The sequence below is a fragment of the Diplotaxodon limnothrissa genome, linkage group LG1 (assembly GCF_057381915.1).
Source record: "Diplotaxodon limnothrissa isolate DT_005_m linkage group LG1, D_limnothrissa_male_GT1.1, whole genome shotgun sequence".
Lineage (NCBI taxonomy): Eukaryota > Metazoa > Chordata > Actinopteri > Cichliformes > Cichlidae > Diplotaxodon > Diplotaxodon limnothrissa.
Window position 1 is genome coordinate 9,858,016 of NC_140596.1, and position 21,140 is coordinate 9,879,155.

The following is a 21,140-nucleotide window of genomic DNA, read 5'->3' on the forward strand; positions in this document are numbered from 1 at the left end:
AGCTATATGATGAATATGGCTTTGTTTCTGTCTACTCTGCTGTCATCAATAGGCCTGCTGTAAACTTACCTGAAACACAGTCCAAAGCAAACACAGAAAAGGCTTTATGAGGGGAGAAGGAGCTATTTCAGTGTGCATAACTGGCTGCACACCTACACCTGATACCGCAGATATTAGGGTGGAAACCTTTCAAAGCATGAACTGGGTGTTTTTCAGCAGTTTCTTTTCGTCTGTGTTCAGCTGTAGATATGAATTTATTTGAAAATCTAAACAACCTACGACTTTCTTTTTGTAAATGTATAATCATAATCTCCTATTGACAGTATGTGAATAAAACCTTTGTCTAAACTAGAGGGTCTCTTTGTAAAATGAAGCTTAAAGTATTTCCATGGTAGATCTGCTTTCTTTGGCTGACTGCACTGTTGAATCACACAATACTAACCACACTGACTTCTATTACCATTCTCCAGCTTGCTTCTCTTTACTAATTTTGCCCTTTGTTGACAGCTTGAGTGCAGAAAAACCACAATGTTATACATTCACAAAAGGTGTGAAATCTGATATCAATAAAATTTCGACTACATGGATTTATCCGCCTTTTGATGTTTTCATAGGAGCTGATTCTGACATGGCAGAGGCGTAGAGGAAGAAGACTGAGGAGAGTTATTTAGTGCATGATGTGTTGAATCAGATAGAGAAACTTGTATGAAAAAGCCACTTAGACACCACTGAGCAAACACGCAGTGATCCAGTGTTTGAGCTTGTGGACTAAACGAGCAAACAAATACCATGTTAGCTGAAAACTTTCCAAAGCTACACAACATCACACAATTTTTCTTCATAGCAACAAAAATGCAACTCTTCATTTAGGCTCGCTGAAGATCCATGCAAACTGCTGCTCTTTTAAGACAGGGCAGCATTTTGGCCATACCATACCATACCATACCAACTTTATTTCTAAAGCACTTTAACATAAAACCAGAGTTTCACAAAGTGCTAAAAAAAGCCAAACAACTAAAATATTCATCGGTATCATCGTTCATGCATTCATTTATTCATAGAACTTTATTAATCCCGAAGGAAATTCATGCATTATGTAATATAATACATATCAAAACAACGACTCGCCTTGAATTTTAGTACAAGTGCCAATGTTTTCATAATAATTATTTTGATGAAATTTCCTTTACTTTGTATTCAGGTGGCTAATATTGTTGTTTCATGTAAAATATATGGATTGTCACAAGATTTGAGGGAGTTATTCATTAAACTGGTTTAGTCACTTTTAGATGTTATAAGAGTAGATTTTGATCTGAGGGATTTTCTTTCCTTTACTCCTCCACTCTGCCATATTACTGCCCATAGAATTTACTTGCAGGCTATGCTGGCATTAACATTAATATAATTTCCTTAAATAGAGAAAACAGCAATTCATATTGCCAGCCTGACACTAATAAAATATTTAGAAATTTTTTGAAAACATATTGAAAATCTAGAAAATGATCACCTGTAGTGTAAATCTGAAGCGCAGTGAGTTTTGCTGCATGTATGTGCAGCAAAACTCACGCTCATAATAAACAATAGGCAGCATGGCCTTTTAGGACTAAAATGACTGTAGGTAATAATGTGTTGAGGGTAAGTGAAGACCTCTGGCACCCAGCGAGACCCCCAGCTCTGCTTCTTCCCTCCCCTTTAGCTGGCCCCTTCTCTCTCTGCAGGCACTGAACAAAGAGAGGACCCAAACAATGGATCACTCTAAGAGTTGAATGGCTTTGCGGGTCAAGCACTAACCCCCTCCCTCTCCCTGTTTGACAGAAACACAACCCACACTTGTTCTGCTGAAGAGAGGCTGACCCTCCCGGCAAAGAAATAATGAACACTGTCTGGGCATTAAACTGATAAAACTACGGGGACTGGAATCAGTTTGGCAGACAAATCACCTCTAATGGCGTGAGGCTGGAGCCTGTCTTCTGTCCTGTCTCTCTCCTCTTCATTACAAGTCTACTGTACACTGTCCAGGCATCCATATAGTCATGTTAAGCTGCTCAACAGAGTTCATAGCTCAGGACGTGACCTTAAAGAGCAGCTGTCCACTCTTTTTCTTCAGGCATCACTCGTTTTTTACATTTACTTCATTTTCTGTTTTCAATCTTGGTTGCTTGTAATGGTGTTGCAAACAAAGAGGCCATCATATGCAGTCAACTGGAAATGTGTTTGGGGAGTTATTTGCTAGGCAAATTGACTGATCAACTGCCACAGAAGCCTCTGTTGATAAATAAAAGCTCCGCCTATCACATCTCTCGCAGCATCAGGGTTCAACCCAGACATTTGCATGTTTCATAGTCAAATTTGTTAAAAATACGTTTGCAAATCATTTCTAGAATTTATTGTGCACCTTCTTCCTGGAGTTTCACAGCAGCTGGCAGGTTGTAAATCACATCACAGAAAGATGAAGAATTTCTTTTCAACTGCCTTCCTGTGCATGTCTGAACCATCATGTTCAGTTGTTGTATGGATTCAAAAACACAGTCAGGCATCTGGTGCTGTAAGGTTAAGGAATTGTTTTAATGTTATAAATTATGTGCAAATGCAATTAGATCCAGGTCTGTTCATAGCCCCGGCAAGGTACGATAAGATAAAACTTAATTATCCCCATAGGGACGATGGGTAAGATCATCATCATTTACTGATGCCTCCCTCCTCCGCTTCTTCTTCCTACACTTTAACTTTGCTCCTTCTTAGCTCTCTAACGCCTGTATGGTGTATCAACTGCATTTGAGCTCCTGTCATATTTGTATATGGCAGCCATGACACTTCTGCGGAGCTCAAACGGTGGTTTTAAAGCTCCCTGTCTGCATGGGCAGCTGAGGTCTGGAGGCATCCAAGCTGTTCAGTCTTTCACCTTCGCTCGCGGCCCCTCCCCCAGGTCAGCGGCCATACATTAGATCAAGCTAGGCCTCAAAGGGTCAAGCAACCAGTGCCAATCATTCCACAGTGCACGATACGCAGGAGGGCAAAAAAAACTATAAGCCTTTATAAAAAATATTATCTCTTTATCATTTGGTAGTCAGTATGTTTTCCCTGATATAGTATTTATCCCTTATTTGCAATAATGTCACGAGTTGAGATGCCAAATTTAATCTGCCTTCAAAATCTACTACTAGTAAAGAACTGTGTTAGAATTTTAATGTTATATGTGCAATTTCCTGAAAAATCTCCCATATAAAAATAGAACTGTTTTTACATGCTGTACAGGTATTTCTGTTTAATGTAAGCAGTTTAAATAATTCATAATGGCTATTTTATACTATTTCCCAATTTAATGTAAATTAGCAGTCATTTAAAAGTGTTCAATAAAAATAAAAATAGTAATAGTAATATTAAAATGGCAACAACAGTGTGACAGACATGTATACACCCTTTTCTTTTTTAACCCTGTTCTTTCCAAGCTCCTTACAATAATAACAACATGGTGTTTCTGACTGCTCTCTGTGTATCTATGCCTGCATATACTCCAGACTGCACTGTAAGGAAACTCTATGGCTCATTTGCCTCTGCTCCTGCACCCTGAGAATTGACTGTGTAAAAGAATCATCCTCAGCTTGAATCTATTATCACCTGATCCTGTACTGTTGCAAGTCTGCCAGGTCCACGGATAGAACAGTCTCACGTTTAACCCTTTCCTCTCTGCTGGATGGCATTCTCTTTCCCTGACTATTACCAAGAGTAAATGTTTTTCTTCACCCTCTCCAATGAGTAATTTTTGGTGTCGAACTTGTCTCTAACCTTTTCCTACCCCCTTTTGTTTGGCTTTTGTTTGGCAACAGCTGTTATCATGGATTTCTTTTTCTTTCTTTTTTTTTGGTCAGCTGTGATTGCTTCGGGCAAAACAGGAGCAGATGGTGTTTTGCTATGCATGAATGGAGCGTTAGAGGAGTTGGACTGAATAGGCCAAGTTTTGAATGGTGTCTACACAGCACCTGCCTCTTGTAGCAGCAGGGACATCCTAGTGGCATGATCTGTCTTGGCTTTGCTGCCATCGTAAGGGATGAAAGAAAGAAAGGGGGAACCTTGTTGGGTACCGTCCATATTTATTGATTTTCCTGCAAGTCGTGGCATAATGTGGTGTACAGTCAGTTTGAGTTAATTGGATGTGACACAGCATGCACGTGTAATCTATCACTCTAGTCTCCTGGTACACTTTATCAGTTTTGTTGCCATAGAAACATGTTGGCTCTGTAATAGCCTATATTAACAGGCTAAGTAAGTTGCAATAAAAGGCAATTTCAGAGTTGGGATCCTCTGCTGAACACAAAGCCTATAAAATACTGATGAAATAAATCGGAAAGTGGCAGCAGGGGGAGAGCGAGCTGGATTTTTATATTCTTAAACTAAACAAAGTCCAAATAAAAAGAAACTGCTATCATTTCCATGCAATGCAGGGACATCTGTCAACCTCTGGGGCATGATGATCTGTCACAATAAAAAAAAAGAAGCTTTTTCAAATCACTGACAGCTTGCTGAGCTTTTTTTTTTTAGAGCAACTGTATAATTCAACTGAGGATAAATGCTCCAGATGCATTTGGTCTGCAAAACACTGACAATGCACAATAACAAACTGAGCTAACCATAATAATCTGAAACAAACCAGTCCCTAACTCATATTTTCACTGATGTTACTGTTATAAACAGTTTTTCTTTGGACTTTCGATGTTTATTCCATGACCTTTATTACGTTGACTGTAAGGTAGTAGTGGCTTTCTTATCTGCTTTCCATTTCTGCTTAAGCTACACTCAAATACATGGTGTTTAAACATTGTTTAAACATTAGATAACAGCAGATTGTGATCTGTTTCAATATTCTATTTATTATGATCACATACAGTTAATCATTTACTGTTGTGGGGAAAGAGGATTATTCATTACTAGCACCAAGTCACCAGAGTACAGACCAGTGATGTGCGTTTTTCTTTTGGTGCATGCTAACATGGAGGTATCAGATCTGTGACAGCGTAGCAGTGCACAAGCTGACAGAGGTCACAAGACTGGCAGATCAGACTTACCTTAACAGAATTCAACAAAAGCAGGGGATAAGCCTAATGGCTGAATCACTCGGTCTCCAAGGCAACATCATTGTGCTGAATTCCGTGGATGGAAAATGTGTGTACACATGCATGTTTCTTGTGCAAACGTGTTTGCGAAAGATCAGAAAGATGGAAAGGGAGCAAAAGAGTATAAATCTAAATATTTATGCATGGATCAAGTTTTCTGCAGCCTGATAAATTTATAATTGTTATATTTGTTATATTATATTTCCCCTAAAATTCATAAAAATAATATTTTAAAATTAAATCAAAGTGCTAAATTAACTGACTAAATCAGAAAGGTTGCAAAGGGTATCATAATATTTACACTAAGCCTATTGAATATTCTATTAACTTTGCTAAGAGTCTTTGTCTGTGGTGCTCCTTCAGTCTGGCAGGTCAAAAGTTCTCTAAACAAGCGTTACCATTGGTCAGGGATGTCAGCAGTCCGGCAGACTAACAGAGCAGCCAGCAGCCCCTTCCAAACAAAGTTCACTATTCATCTCAAAGGTCAATAGTTCTCTATGTGAAGCTCATCAACGCAAGGTCAAGAATTCTTTAAATGTAGTCAGCCATTTCACTGGAGGTCTGATTCCTCCTAGTAAACAAAGCTTGACATTGGACTTGTAGAGGCAGATGTCTCTGCACTCTACTGGATCAGGTCTTATTAGGGAAAAAAAGGGTTGTTTTTCCTCCTTTTTCTTTAGGAGACAATGTTTAGGTTGCCGTATCATAGTGGCAGGTTCTGCATCTGCGACCAGACTGTGCGAGTGACTGCAGCGTGGGTCTTATGGTCAGATGGTCAGTGTCAGCAGGGCTTTTGTTAAGCTCATATTGTATCTGTGCAGTGAACGGGAAAATAACAAAAGAGCAAAATAAATCATTAAAATACAGAATCCCTTAGCTTCCACATCTGACTCCTTAGTCATCCTTGGCACTCTGCCCACCAACTGACCTCAGTGGGGAAGAAGGGGACAATTAGGTCACTTCATGACTGCATTACTCAAATGACATATTAATGTCATACTGCCCTTCATGCATTTCATCAGCCTTAGTTAATGATGAGGACAGGAAGAAAGAACTGCATAAGTTATTGACTGCTTCATTCTGTGATCATATCATATTGCACCGAGGAAACAAATGATCTTATGGATACAAGGCTGATGCATAAGGCAGGTGAATACATTTATTTATTCACCTATTCAGATGAAGCCAGCCTTCATGATCCGGGGATGTATAGCAGTGTATTATTCTTGTAAATTATGTGTGCGTGTATAATGGTGTTTTGAAAATATCTGTAACCTTTTTATTGCACAGTCCCATAACTCCAACCCTGGCTATGAGATATTTGTACACACAGTGACCGCAGTACTGAGGGGTTATGGAATAACAAGAAGCTCCATGCATTATTAATGGGCTCTGCTGTGAATCTGTTCAGAATAATAACAGCGATTTCCCAGAGCCTCATTACTGTGTGTTTTTAAAGCATGTGTTTGGTATCCATGGACACCCGCTCTCACATTCTCTTCTTCCCCCTGTATTGAGATTCAGGTCATGCACGGCACTTGCTGTTTTTAATTTTCATTTCATCATAAGCACTTTAAGACTGTTGCCAGTGCTTATTTGCAGTTTTCCTGCAGACCTCTTCACTCAGGCTTCTGACAGGACAGATGCTGCAATTAATCACGGCAGAGAAATGGGCATCACTTCCACACCGAGCTGAAGAACCAATCACCGCAGCAGCAGAGGCAGCAGAGGCAGGCCTCCGCTCCAAATTACAAATGCCTTCCTAAAACTAACTAATTGAAAACAAACCAAAATGTGAAAATTCTATCAAGCCGCTATCACAGAAGCGCAGGAGCGAATTCACTTTCCTAATTTGTAACTAACATTAACCCGTGTTTAAAATGTCTCAGCTGCCATTGGAAGAAATAAAGGCCCCTTCTCTGGGCCAGTGGATTCACAGCCTATTGTGAAGATATGATAATTATTGTTTGCCTGCCTTCCCTCCCCCGCTCACCATATTATTCAAGGGAGCACAGCAAACCCCTGGGGATGTCTTGGAAATGAAGTGATTTTAAAAGGGAGTAAGAAAGAGGCAGAATCCAGTGCACTGGTGTGTGAGAAGGGGACTGTTATTGAGACAAGTACCAGTTACATGCTGACCTCGTCCAGTATCAACACTGTTTTTACACACAGTAACAATGGACTTCCATTCAAATCACTGAGAAACAGCACACAGTATAATAAAGCCAACATGAATGCTCATATAACCTTGTAAAGTATTGTTCTCATAGATTTACTTCATAGAAAACATACAAATTTATCTTTTTATATCTGGTGAGCGCTATGAATATCTATAACTGCGGTTCTCTTCAATAACTAACAAGGAAATAAAGGAGTTACGAATAGAAATTATGATTAATATAAATTTTGAAAGAAAACAGTTCCTTCAAATAAATATTTGTGATTGAGAGTTTAATTTTCAACAGAGACACAAAGAAATATATAATACTTCATACAAAATTATGGCTACTATCATATTAGTGGTGGAATGTCTCTGGATTCGTCTTCATGGCTGAGCAAAAACTCCAACATTAATTTACTTTTTCTATCTTGAGCAGAAAACAACCTTTTCAGAACTCCATACGGATATGCATCGACTCTATGGACAGTTTTCAAATGCAGTTGGTTTTTAAGCAAAATACAAACAAAATTAATTGCTGCTATTGTAACTCATAAAAAAAGTATAAAAGAGCAGAAATGCACTATGTGATATAGCAATCCACAGGTCGTTTAACAATGTTTTAATTAAAGCCTCACATATTAAAACTTTACAACAGGTGATATGAAAAATGTACAACATTTTCTTGTTTCTTTTTTTCCCCCGGGACTTCTGTACAGCTGGCAAAAATACCTCCGATGCCTTTTCAGTTGGCTTTGGCAGTGCAACAAACTGGCTCTGCTAGTTTTCTTTTTTCCATTTTTTTTTTTTAAACAATGACAGTATCAAGGAGCAGAGTAAAAATACATCAATCCCCAAACCATCTGCCTTGATCCAGAAATTTGTATTTACCATAAAATATCCCCTTTCTTACACAAAATAAAAACATAATTTAATTGTTAAACATCTGAAGTAAAAACAAATAGATTAAAGAAGACTTTTTTTGGGAGGGTGCCAGTTACACACTTTTCGGCAAATCATCTGGAGGGTAAATTACTGGATAAAGGAGGTCTCGTCTCTTCCCACTCTACGAAACATGTACAGCAGATTACAGCTAGAGTGATGATGGGATGAAATAAATGATTTATGGCAGTTTCTCTCTCTGTCTGTTCAGTCGTTCATCCACAAATCTGGATCCCAAGACACTGTCTGCATTTGTGAAATGTTTTACATTTGTGTTCCAACACCACTGGGCCTCCAACATCCGATGATCTGTAGAGTTACGTCTGCAAGAATGATGGGTGAAAGAGAAAGGTTGGACTAAAGAAAGTTTGCTATATACCGGCCAGTGTGGGAGCAAAGACGGATGGTTACTGGTTTCCAGCAAGGATCCTGTGAGTCATTCAGTCCAGGCAAGAGCTGATAAAAATCCTTTTGATGAAACGCATTCAGAGCGTCCTCACACTGCGCTGAACTGACAACTCTGGCCTCATAAATAAAGCTTTATTGTTAAATAAAACAATGAAAGATTTGCTTCTTTCAACATACTGTGTGTCCAGTCAGTTCAAATTGAAAACTGAAAGACCTCACAAACAAATAAACAATCACTGGGTGCTCGCCCTAAAAGGCTTCTGTCATAGCTTAGCCTATTTTATAGACAAAAACCCAGTTAACATATTAATCCCCTGTACACGCATGTGCATATCTGTCTATAACAATGGACAAGTTCTTTGTATAACATTCTAAATCTTACACACACTTCTTAAGTGCAACTTAGAAAAGCAACATGTTTGATGCTTTTTATTCTATTCCTGTTCTTTTAGATAGGACTTCCATTTGGCTCAGTAAATGCTGACCTGGGATAGGACCTGGGCATGGGCCTGAATTTGGGAAGGATGCGGTTGCTGCTGTGAGGCTGGCTGCGGGCTGCCAAGTGATGCAGAGCCTCCCACTGAATGGGGTGTACCAGGAGAGTGTTGAGGTGGAGAACACTGGGCCTGGTGCTGCTGCTGCTGCTGATGATGATGATGTTGCTGCTGTTGCTGTTGTTGCTGCTGCTGCTGTTGCTGCTGCTGCTGCTGGAGTTGTTGAATCTGCTGCTGATGCAGCTGATGCTGCATCTGCATGTGCTGCAGCTGCATCTGCTGCTGCTGTTGTTGCTGCTGTTGCTGCTGCATGTGGTGCTGCTGCAGCTGTTGCTGGAGATGATGTTGGAAATGCTGATGCTGCATCTGCTGCTGGATTTGCTGGTGATGCATCTGCTGCTGCTGCATCTGATGATGCTGGAGGTGCTGCTGCATCTGCTGCTGCTGTTGCTGCTGCTGGAGCTGCTGCATTGCATGCTGTTGCACCGGTTGCATGGGTGGGCTCATCTGAGAGACTGCTGTGGACTGGGCACCTGCCACCATGGACCCTCCAGCACCCATCTGGCCGAGCAGCTGCGGAGGCATCCCAGATGACATGTTCTGGTGGGAAACTGTAACAGAGGTCACGATTTGACTGCCCCCTAGTCTCATCTGCAGAGGCTTTGGGGCAATGGCCCGTGGCAGGGCTTGTTGGAGAGCCTGGGAAGCTGATGGCATGGAGGGGTGCTGGTTGAGGGGTGACGGCAGCACCAGGCCAGGGGACAGGCTTGTGGAGGCCAGGGTCTGCTGCACTGAGCGAATTGTCTGGGCTTCAGCTGATTCTGCTGCAGCCTGGATAAGTGAAAAACATAAAAACTTATTACGATTACAGATTTCACCCATTTAAAATCCCACTACCTCCCTTTAAATGACTAGCATATAGTATCTAGTAACTACTTCAGTCATTATAAGTCCTCTACAACTTCACAGTGCATAATATGACACAATGAACTCAATAATTCACATCACCTTTCGGATAAATTCACACATTTTAAAGGTGAAAAGAAGAAATGGTTTCTCACCTTGGAAACCAGGCTCGCACGGTATGCTGCTAGAGCTTTTAAATATTCTTTCTTGGCAGCTTCTGTTTTGCTTTTGTAAACCTGTGATGACACAAAAATGTGTGTGAACAGAAAATTACAGCTTTTAAAATGGCAAATAATAATAATTTAAGGTAGACTGCATACTACTTTAGAGTGGCGCTAAACTCTGTAGTACCTGCTTCTGTTCCTCTCCAAGACCATCCCACATAGATGCCACAATCTTTGACACTTCTCCAAAGGTGGCATTAGGATTCTGACCCTTGATAGCAGCCTGAGTGTCTCTAAAGAAAAGGGCATAAGCTGACACCGGCTTCTGGGGCTCATTGGGATCCTTCTTCTTCTTCTTTTTCGGGGTCTTAGATTTCTTTGTGGGATCAATGGGGGCTGGTCGTTTCTCCCCAATGACCTGAAATGATGGCAGAGTTGACATAAGGACAATAACAAAATTGCTCTTTAACAGAGTCTACTTTTTACTGCTACCTTTTAATACAGTAATCCAAATCATTAAAAGTTTGCTCACCCTGTTGGCTTCATCCTGCTCATCCTCATTGATGGAGCTGGAGGGTGAGGGTGTTGCAGACTTGCTGGCAGGAGGTGAGGGGGAAGTGTGGGTGATGTTGGGTCCTGCCATGTTTAAGGTTAGCTGTGTGTTGAGCTGGGATTGGTTGATGGTGGTCAGCTGATTTCGTGACATCATACCATTGGGGCTGTTCATGCTGATGATGGACTTCATCACCATGGCTGGGTTGGATGGATATTGACGTAGATGACCCGGGCCAATGTTCTGCAAACAAATTCACATAATGGCAAACACCACTGGTTAAAATAATTCAATAAAACTGTACTTTTTAAAAATTCATGTTTTTGTTGACTGAGGCCTTTTCTGTTTTTTTTTCCCTGTACAGACTTCATGCTGCACCTAATTTATTTCTGCTATCCAGCTTGAATAGCTGTACTCGCTGTGACACCATGCTGCCCAAAGCTTGAGAACCTGTATTCCTTTACCACAGCAGAAATGGGGTCATTGGATTCTGTGGGTTGTTATGTAGCAGATTACATGTCATGATGTCCTGGGTCTTAAATGTCTCTGTTACAAGACATGATAAATTATCTCAACACCCAAGGCGCCATCTTTATACGTCAGTAATAGATGACTACACAGCTTGGTTGATTCATTTCAAAACTCTATTGTATGGAAATCTGTGACACAGCTTTAGACTGCCCAGTCCCTGTAGGGGAACAGTGGACTTCAAATGCCACAGTAATATTACATGTGTGTGTGTGTGTGTCAGTTTGTATGCACTACTTTATTTAAGGTTATACAACTCCGAAGTAGGCACCTTTCAAAGATCATGCTTCACTGTTAAAGAGTGGGAAAAAAAATACTTGTACAGATCAACTCCATAAATCAGCCAGTTGAAGGAATGAAGCTTAAGAGGTTTGGACAGGTCCCATCCATTCTGCCATCCAGGGTATAATGTAATAACATTTTCTCTTTCACCTTTTCCTAGTAAAACATTCAGTTCTTGAAAGAGTCTTAAAGAAGGTACAGGCGAAGTGTTTGCATTGATTGTGGTGAGGAGGAAATTACGAAGCCTGCCAGCTCTCCAGAGGGAAGACTGATCAGACAGCCAACAGAGCTGACATGGAACAGAGAGGGGATGTGAACACAACAGAAAAGGTGATTTGTTCTCCCTGGGTACATCCATCTGGTATTCAGCAGCACAAACTCAATCTCTCCCAACATCAACACATCATAAACCCACGCACCTGGCTTTATTGAAAGAACCTTATGAATGCCCGTCTTCGAAAACAATATTGTAACACCATTCCAGACAGAAACATATTGGATCTACAATCCATTTCTTTCTCATATGCCATGTCTACTGCTTATCATAAATACAATCTATGAAATGAAAATGGATTTATATTTACATGAAAGAGCGGGTTTCAACAAAGAGATGAGGAAAAGTTGGGGAAAAAAATTTAAAAACATATTGTTATTGTTCTTCAAATATGGAAATCCTCACAAATAAAAGCTGCAATAAACAAGCCTGCAACCAAATGACTGTGATTTACATATCAGCAACCCACTATGTTCCAAGTGCTATTGTCATCTTCATTACTGGGAACACGATGGCTCACCGTTTGCTCTTTGCTCGCTACGAACATCAAAGATGCACACACTGAGCTCATTAGTCGTGGCCATCTGTATAATAACACTTTTGCCCAATCCTTATGGTGCAGTTTTGACTTAGAGCAGTGGCTCATTTTGCTGTTTGGGATGTGGTGAATCCTTTGAAATGGCTTCAAATTAAATATAGTGCATTAAAGAAACAAAGAAAAAAAATGTTTTAGTGATCACCTTTAGACACATCATTATATCACATTCAACACCCTGCTAAATATCTGGTTTTACAACATATTTCTACAATAACCAGAGTACCAGCAATTTAGCACCTCACTCTACAAAAAAGCAACGGCAGTTGCGTCACTGAAATGCCAGCATTAGAACATCTGATTTGAATAAAAACATAACAGCTAATAAGTTAGTTGAAGAAATCATCTTAAGTAACAGTTGTCTTGATTGCGAATATGAATCTGATACTAGGGAGGTTTATTTATGTCCCTCTGGCTCCTCATTTGCATTTTGATTGCAGCATTGTCTGGAGTCACAGCAGACATCCAACCAGATAGTTTGATAGTCATCGTAAATCTGCAAATAATTCTTTATCTTGGGTACACAGTGGCCAGATGTGCCCTCCTCAATCAGATTTGTGCGTTTCTAGGTGTGCTCCTATCTGTGTGTTTGCACATCAAACACTAACAAGCTGAAATGTACTCTCTAATCAATAAAAGGTTTTTTGAATGTAAATTCAGTTTGTGCGATACCCCATTGTGTTGCTTTAAAATTGCAAAGCTGAAATGACTAACAACAAAATAATGATTTTTAGAATATTTCTTCTTTTTTTGCAGCATAGATTGTTTTGTTTTGTACATTATCACCAACTTTAACCACTCTGAACACAGCAGCAGCATAAAGTGTTCTGAAAGCTAGCACATGAGTGTAAAAAAAATGTTTATTAAATTCATTTATTTATTTTTTGACAATGCATGAAACCCTTTCCACAATAAACGCAGGTCAATAAAACCAGCAGCGGAGCTGAAAAAACAACATTATGCATTCACCAAGTGATAGAAATCTCAACACCGATGTCAATGAAAACAGACTCTAGTCTGTTCTTAAAGATATTGAAAATCAGAATTTGGGAAGAATTTATGAACAGTGGCACCAAGCTGTAACAGGCTGAAAAGAATGTTAGCAAGTTCAATTTCCATTCAATCAATGCCAGAGCTCTTGGAAATGTTCCGTGGCAGGAGAGGAGTAAAATCATCTATATGTTAATTATAAGGATGAATCCCCCAGTAACTTTCGCCAGCATGAAAGGTCAGTCCTATTAAAGATAGTTTATCAGTGCTCTGCACATATTCCTTTACTCTGCTTCTAAACGGGAACATCATTTTATTTTTTTTTCCCTTCCATTTTCTGCAACCTGCTGAAGTCTGTGCTTAAGCCAAATGAGAAAAATGGAATTTTGAATGCCGGTAAAGGCTATAATAGCACGAAGATAAATTGTTTTTCTTTCCTCTGCCCTGTCTCAGTCAAACACACTTCGCTCTCTTTCCCTCTCTGTGGTGTGCAAACTCACTCCATCCATCTCGCCAACCTCTAACCCCCACTTAAAAACAAATCTCTCTCCTTCTCTCCTCCCCCTTCAAACTGCAAGGCCAGCAGGTCCCCTCCCCCCTTTGTCTGGTGCAGCCACTGACCCATACCCCTTTCCACCATTTCTCCTAGTGCATTATGGGTATTTAAAACTTGTCCAACATGACATCATTTCAGTTTGTGAGCTGCCTGAGAAAAGTAAATTACAGAATCAATCATGCAGAAGGTCAAGCTGAGACTTCATTACAAGTATTGCATGCCTGCATGAATATCTTTCATTTCTGACTGACCCAATATGTCACAATAGCTGTCTGTCGGGAGAGGAAAGAAAAAAGAAGAAGAAGAAGAAAAAAAATCTCTTAAATTGATGTACAACTCATGTCAGTGCTTCTTGGCTTGGAAAGGAGATAAGAGGACCGTGTAGAAAAACATGCTTTCTGCAACACTGCTCACATTTTCCATTTGATTCAGGATATAGTGGTTTTTGACCAGTCAGAATTGTGGGTATTATACTCACTCACAATCTACACAGTATCGTGGCATATCAAATCATGTGAACGGCAAACTACAAATGGCTTTTTCAGACTTACTTTTATCTTGCATGATGGATGCCGTTCAAACGCTACCATCGCTTATTAGCATATCTTTGCGGCTGCAAAGCTAATGACATGTGAAACAGCTAGTTGGTAATGAAAAATATATAATGCATTACCACATAGTGGTAAATGTAATAAGACAGCAGGGCTCATATCTTCTAAATATTGATTTTAACATCTAATACAACCGGTTTACTAGTGTAGGTATCAAATCCAATCAGAGAGGACACAGAGCCCATTTCACTACATGCTTACACGTGTCAAGAAAACCCTCAAATGTGGTGAAGGCACCAGGTGTTTTTTGAAATAGAACCCAGAGACCCTTGCTGTGCAGCAGGGAGAAAATCGAGAAGAAATTGTGAATAAAGCAATACTGGCAGCTCTAACTCCAGTACTATTTGGCACTATTGAGACTCAATCACAAATCAGGAGGACACATGCTGGGAGACAAAAATGAGAGTCAGAAGCTTGTTAGGAGAGCAGATTAAATAAATAATGACTTCAGATTCAGGGCTTGCCAGGCACATTGCAGCTGAGAAAATGTATTTCTCTTTGTAGAAGCCCAGCATCTGTGGCCAATTTGCAAGACATACGCTGAACATTAAGGGGAGAGGAATTAGCAGAACACTTGGCAATGCAATGACATGGAAGAAGCTTTTTGAAAATAGCCCAGGTATATTTGCTGGTTGGGTTTCTCATTAAGTTCTGATAAGAGACAGGCTTTCACACAGGCTAAGTATTCTACATGAGTAAGCTAGCACAGAGGAAGGAAACCAAGACAAGAGTTTGGGAAATATGAGCATGGTGGCTTGATGAAAAATGTAATTGCAATAGTGCACGGTTTATTTGTTTGCCCCTGAAGCCATAACAAATAACACAGAATGTAATCATGTATATAAGGTTGTCATTCCTTTATCAGTGTGCTGACAAAATGACAAAATACCCCTGTTAGGGCCTTCGTAAATCATTGTCTCTATATATGGAATACAGTGAAAACAGTGCTGTTACTTATCTCATTTAGTTGCATTCTCTTCTCAAAGCAAAGATAAAACCACAGATGAATAGAATTTCTAAAGGCATTGTCACAAGACTTTTGGGGATCAATCCCATTTACAGGAAAAATGAGGGGCCACCACAAGTCTTCCTGCGGTACAATGTGCGATGACTGATAACGAGTGAGTAGTGTGCCGACGACAATGCCACGAGGCAAAGAGTAAAAACCCACATTCTCCCCTCAGTTTTTAATAGAGTCTCTGCACAATCAGAGACATGAGCCATGCAATTGGTGTTAAAGAGGAATAATGTTTGAGAATCAAATCTAATCCTCCAGCAAGTCATGAGAACAGTCAGGAATGTAATTGTGTCAAGGTTCCGTTTCTTCCAGATGCAGAAAGCTTAACTGACCATGAAATGAAAATTCTTTAGGCAAAAAGCCTTCAGGGGCTCACTTACTGTATGCAGCAGAGATATTTTAAAAGCTGCAATTATTTCACATGCCAGAAGCATGGGAGCAGGAAAAAGAGCTGTAAAAATGTTACAGTCCTTTCCCATATGGAATGTAAATAAATATACCTAATATCACTGTGATTCAACAAATGTGTTAGGGAGAAATGGGGACAGAGGGTCTAAAACACATTACATTTATTCACACACACTTCTAATAATAATAATGGCGCCTCATCTCAATGCAATCTGATTTGTGACTCACAAAGCAAATGCACCATCAATACCATCATCTTTTTGCTGATGCCTTTGTCCTTTCAATTCTTCTCTCCTAAATGAATCTTCCATTTTTGTAATGGCTCTGTAAGACAACTAGGCAGCCAGTGACATTTCCATTTTTCCTCCTCAGTGCTTCCATGATTGTGGCATTTGAAAATGCCTGTCCAACCTCAGACAACGATCTCACAATCTGTAGCACACAACAGTATCAACATAAAGAAAGTGATTATTTCACTCTACAGTTCTATGTTTAATCAAGTGCAATAATATTAACCAATTAAAATTATACGTGTCAACATTTTACTAGTGGGATAATTCTCCCCAGTCCTAAACTCTAAAAATAGCATGTGTCGTTACTGAAGACCTCATGTGACACTTTGCTGAAGCGCAGATCAGCATTTACAGCAGGAAAAAAAGGTTTCAGGAGGTAACATGAATTAAATATGAGCATGTGAAACTGTGGCACGTTTGGGTCCCATTTTCACCGTCCTCCTGGGGATGAATGAGCATTGTACTCTAACACCTGTGATCTATTCACATCTGTTCACCTCATATAGAGAGGGATCATTCACATTCCTGTTTTGTTTTTTTGCTGTTTTTTTTAACAGATAAAAAATGCTCATAGTAAGTAACATAATATCATGACATTTACTCAATGTGATCATATACCTCCTGTGTTGTAAACAAGGCCAGATGCTGTGCCAGATGCACCGACAATAGGAGGCATGCAAAACTCTGAAGGTGACATTACGGTATGGTTCAGTAAAAGGGCCTTCTTATAAAGGTGGATTAGTGCAGCTCTCCAAATTCTGTCTTAAAGTCTTTCAGTTTGGATACATCATCAAAAAATAAATCTGGAGAGTAGGACACTTGCTGGAGAAGCACTGGTGCAAGATTTCTTATTCTAGATAAATGAGAGCAAGATAATGGTTTTTTTTCTTCACTTAGTTGTGAGATGGCAGTGCTCACCACAGACTGGCCGTTGTTGACAGACACCCCTTCTTGGTCCATCATGTTGCGTGAGATGGTAATCGAGGGCAGATCCAGACTCTGTGGGGGAAACTGGGGGATTAAGGGACCCCTGTGTGGAGCTGGGGGCTCAGGCATTGCTGGGAATGGCGAGTCCACTTCTGACAGACCCAGACCGGACTCCGTCTCAGGTGGAGGTGTAATGGGAGGAATCTCAAACTCCTCATCTCCCAAGCTGGGTGTATGAAAAGTCTGCAAGAAAGAGGAACAAAGAAGAAAATTATGAAATCCACCAACACAAAAGAGGCAGGAAGCATTTGTTGAGGTGGGCCTTATCTAACAGGCTGGAAGGAAACCTTCAGGGATTAAATCAGATGACTTTGTTTAAGAGATGGAGTGTTTTAGTGGAGTGGTAACACACTTTTCTGTAAGTGCACTAAGATGTAACATTTCCTAAACCTATTAAAGTCCACTTTAAGGAAAAAGAAGGAAGAAGGCGAGTGTGGAGAAAGACGTCAAAAGCAAAAATATCAAGCAGCAATCATGGGAGAGAGAGGATACATGATAAAAGCCCTTAATCTTGGGGATGTTGGGTTGAAGTGCAGTGAAAATACACGTCACAGGGAGATGGGTTTAAAGAACATTTTCAAAGATTATAACGCTTGGCCAGAAGTGTTTCTTTTTGTTCCCCTTGCCTGCACCCTTAAATCTGCTCATCAAACAGCCTAATCCTTCTGCCTTTCGAATTAAAGCTTTTGGTCACACTTAATTTGCTTATGTGCCTTCTTGGAGATGGAACTGTTCACCTACTTGGGTCTTGTTTTCATCTATGCATTGCATTAAGCTACTCTCTGCAAAGCCAAAATATTCATACCCTCACAATGACCACACTGTTGGTTACTTGGAAGCACAGCAAGCCTAGCACCTAAGATAGCAGGCCCTGCATTTATGTGAACCTGCAACCTCTTTAAAGCACAGTTCACTTACTGAAAGTAACATGGTTTAAAATGCTCACACTGAGTAAAACAAAACTCATGTTAAACTCCAAGAATTCTTGGAAATGTTAGGGTATGTGGACAAAGAGAAGCTACCGGTAGTTCTGCATCAAGAATCTGCTTGAGGTTGATCACAAACACCACTTTCTTGGCCCTGCGTCACTTTTATAGCAGCGGTTGCTTGTTAAGCCTCCTCCCAAATCCTCATCTAGTTCCTGAAATTTCTCAGACAATCATGGCATGAAAATAATTGGCAAAAAAACAGAAGGAAGCAGGCACTTATGCCAATTCGAACAGCCACAGATGAGTTTCCCCCATGCCGATTCACCTTTTCACACACCTGCCTGTAATTCTCAGAGGGATTGAGAGTCCTAGAGATGTTCATGCATTGCTTTTTGAGATAAGCTCCTTTGAAAAGGGTCCTGTTTTTCCCCTTACTCTTACCACTTACTCACATGTAAAGCATCATTCAACACCCTATAGTTCTGGCATGGTGTAAAAACAGGAATGGGGACCTTAACCTCAGCAGAGGTGAAGATGTGTTATCTAAAACACCTATAAACCTGATATTAACAACCCTGTCTTCCTCTGCTCTGCCTCTGGTAGGTAGGGGATAGAATAACAGAATAGAGACAAGGGAGGGAATATGCCAACACAGACCTTGATTAGGGAGTATTAATGTTCCCCTTGCTTGCTTTAGCACACAGACACTTGAAACTAATTCATTGCCTACTCAGGGCAGCTGTCTTGACAAGCACTGATGAATTCCAGTGGCGGGAGAAGCTAATAGAGTTTTTATTCTCCCATTTTCTTTCTCTCTTCCTGCTCCCTACCACTGCTTCACTTTTCAGTGCTTGTTTCATAGCTAGAGAATCCGTTCTCCTTTCGGAAGGAGCTAAGGTCATATTCAGGGCCTCTGGCTCTCAAAGTGTGAAATAAATCACAAGCACCTTAGGAACATTTACTAACAGTCCACTGTTGTCATATTATGCTCCAGTCCACTCAAAAAACCACTGAAAGTTAGTTCACAATAATGCCTGTTCAGCAGCATGTGAATGAAAACCCAGTGTACGTTTATAAGGTTAATAAAACAAAACTGTCATGAGTCATGGACAAAATGTTCCAGTAGCACATGGAAAAGATCAGAGATCGTCTATCATCACAGCCGTCATTCAACTTTTTCAACTTCCCCCGTGGAGCAGGGTCAATCCCCATACCAGCCTTCAGATCTATTGCCCCAGTCTCATCTGGATCACATCATGCAACAATCTGAAGACATTGGCACTCTATCATAATCTCTCTAACAGGAGAGTTTCATCCTGTCTTGTCCACTACAGCCAGATACACTGCTTAGGCTGTGATTCTATGGCCACATTCATCCACGTAAGCCCTGCGGGGATGTTTTTGAGGGGGGGAAAAAAAAAAAAAAAAAAAAACATCACTAGCATTTTTTTGCTCTACTCGACTATGAATACTATTTGCTGATCTAAGTAGGTTTCCTGTGGCATTACTCTGTGTAAGGTAAATCAGGGCAGAACTATATAGGGCACTGGCTCCTATATTCTGGTGCATTGTGGCCTGAATTACAAAGCCAACCTAGAGATTTGAGACAAATGTCAAAGAGGAAGGTTGGCTGAGGTCAGCTACACTTTTGTAAGGGAGCAGTACAAGCATGACTGTGACCTTTAAGTGAAACACAGACATGTACTTGGTGGAAAGGAATGCTGGTGTTTAGTATCTGCTAAACAGCATGGAAGTGGAGGATAGCGAAAGCAAAAATCACAGTGGATGTGGGAAGATGGAGCAAGATCGGTATCACAGTCTGCGCCTGTATGCTTTGCCTCACTCTGTTAATGATGATACAAATTAACATCAACACCAGGGGCACTGATAATGGAGACATGGAGTTTTTGCCTCATATAGGGGGGAGGTTATGGAAGATGTCAGCTGTCTGTGTAGAAAAGGCCCTCTCCCTAGGGAAGAGGTGCCAGATTTTACTGGATCCCACAGAGTGTTACAGTGTTGCGCACTGTCTGGTGTCATTTCACATAAAGCCAGTTTAATTCTTCACCAGGAGCAGCTTAGGGGGCTCTGATCGGAGATTAAGAGATGCACAATCCACTTTCTTCGCATCACCAGCCTGATTATCCATTTAAATTGTTCTGAAAGGCTCAGCAGAGCCAAGTGCCAAGCCAGATGCTGGCTTGGGAAGTGCAGGCATGTACATGTTAAGGGGTGGGCAAAGCAGAACACAACAGACAGAAAGAGAGAAGGATTGTGTGTGTGTGTGTGTGTGTGTGTGTGTGTGTGTGTTTCCATTGGCAGACACATGGTTCAGTGGTCTGAGGACAGACAAGGGCTTGTAACAGAGAGGCCTGATGTACCCAGCATGAGCATCCTAAGCAGGTGTGTGGGAAATCCCCCAGTTCTTAGAACCCATTGGAGGTGGATCAGCCCAAATTGTACCAAGAGAAATTCTCAACAGTTGTTATATTGTGCTGGGTCAATTTTCAGTGTAGGATCTATGTGATTTTAGATAATCAATCAATCACAGGAAAATTTACAAAAATGTCAAGCTTAACTCAAAGTCTTGTTGAACAGCATCCTAAATGCTTGCACTGACAATGCAAATGATTTAAATATCCCTTTTGCCATTTTTACTTGTGTCATAGTAAAAACACAAGTAAAAATGGTGCCATAGATAAACTTGTTTCATAGATAAACTTCAAAAAGTTAAGAGAAATGACAAATGTAACTTCAGTTTGTTAACTCGAATTATGTTTCATTTCGTTGCACTTGACTTTAACAAAAATGTTTAGCTTATGTTGCTACAAGAGGAGCTCTGAGCAGAGCAAAAAGTAGAATGATACTAGAAAGTTGTGCATATCTAGGAACTATGACTTGATTCTCTTCGCATGTGTTTTTTATAGTTAGTT

At 40.4% G+C, this 21,140-nt stretch overlaps 1 protein-coding gene across 2 annotated transcripts in view; it reads right to left on the bottom strand.

Annotated features, from left to right (window-relative positions):
• Positions 1 to 9,089: 9,089 nt before the first annotated feature.
• Positions 9,090 to 21,140, bottom strand: part of tox3 (TOX high mobility group box family member 3) — a 35,186-nt gene continuing 23,135 nt past the window's right edge. For both annotated transcript variants that reach the window (XM_085352378.1, XM_085352386.1), the window contains 5 exons: positions 17,210 to 17,461; positions 10,716 to 10,979; positions 10,371 to 10,601; positions 10,175 to 10,255; positions 9,090 to 9,944 (listed from right to left, as the gene is read on the bottom strand). In XM_085352378.1, coding sequence (XP_085208504.1) covers positions 9,090 to 9,944; positions 10,175 to 10,255; positions 10,371 to 10,601; positions 10,716 to 10,979; positions 17,210 to 17,461 — 1,683 coding nt within the window. The remainder of the gene's footprint in view (positions 9,945 to 10,174; positions 10,256 to 10,370; positions 10,602 to 10,715; positions 10,980 to 17,209; positions 17,462 to 21,140) is intronic.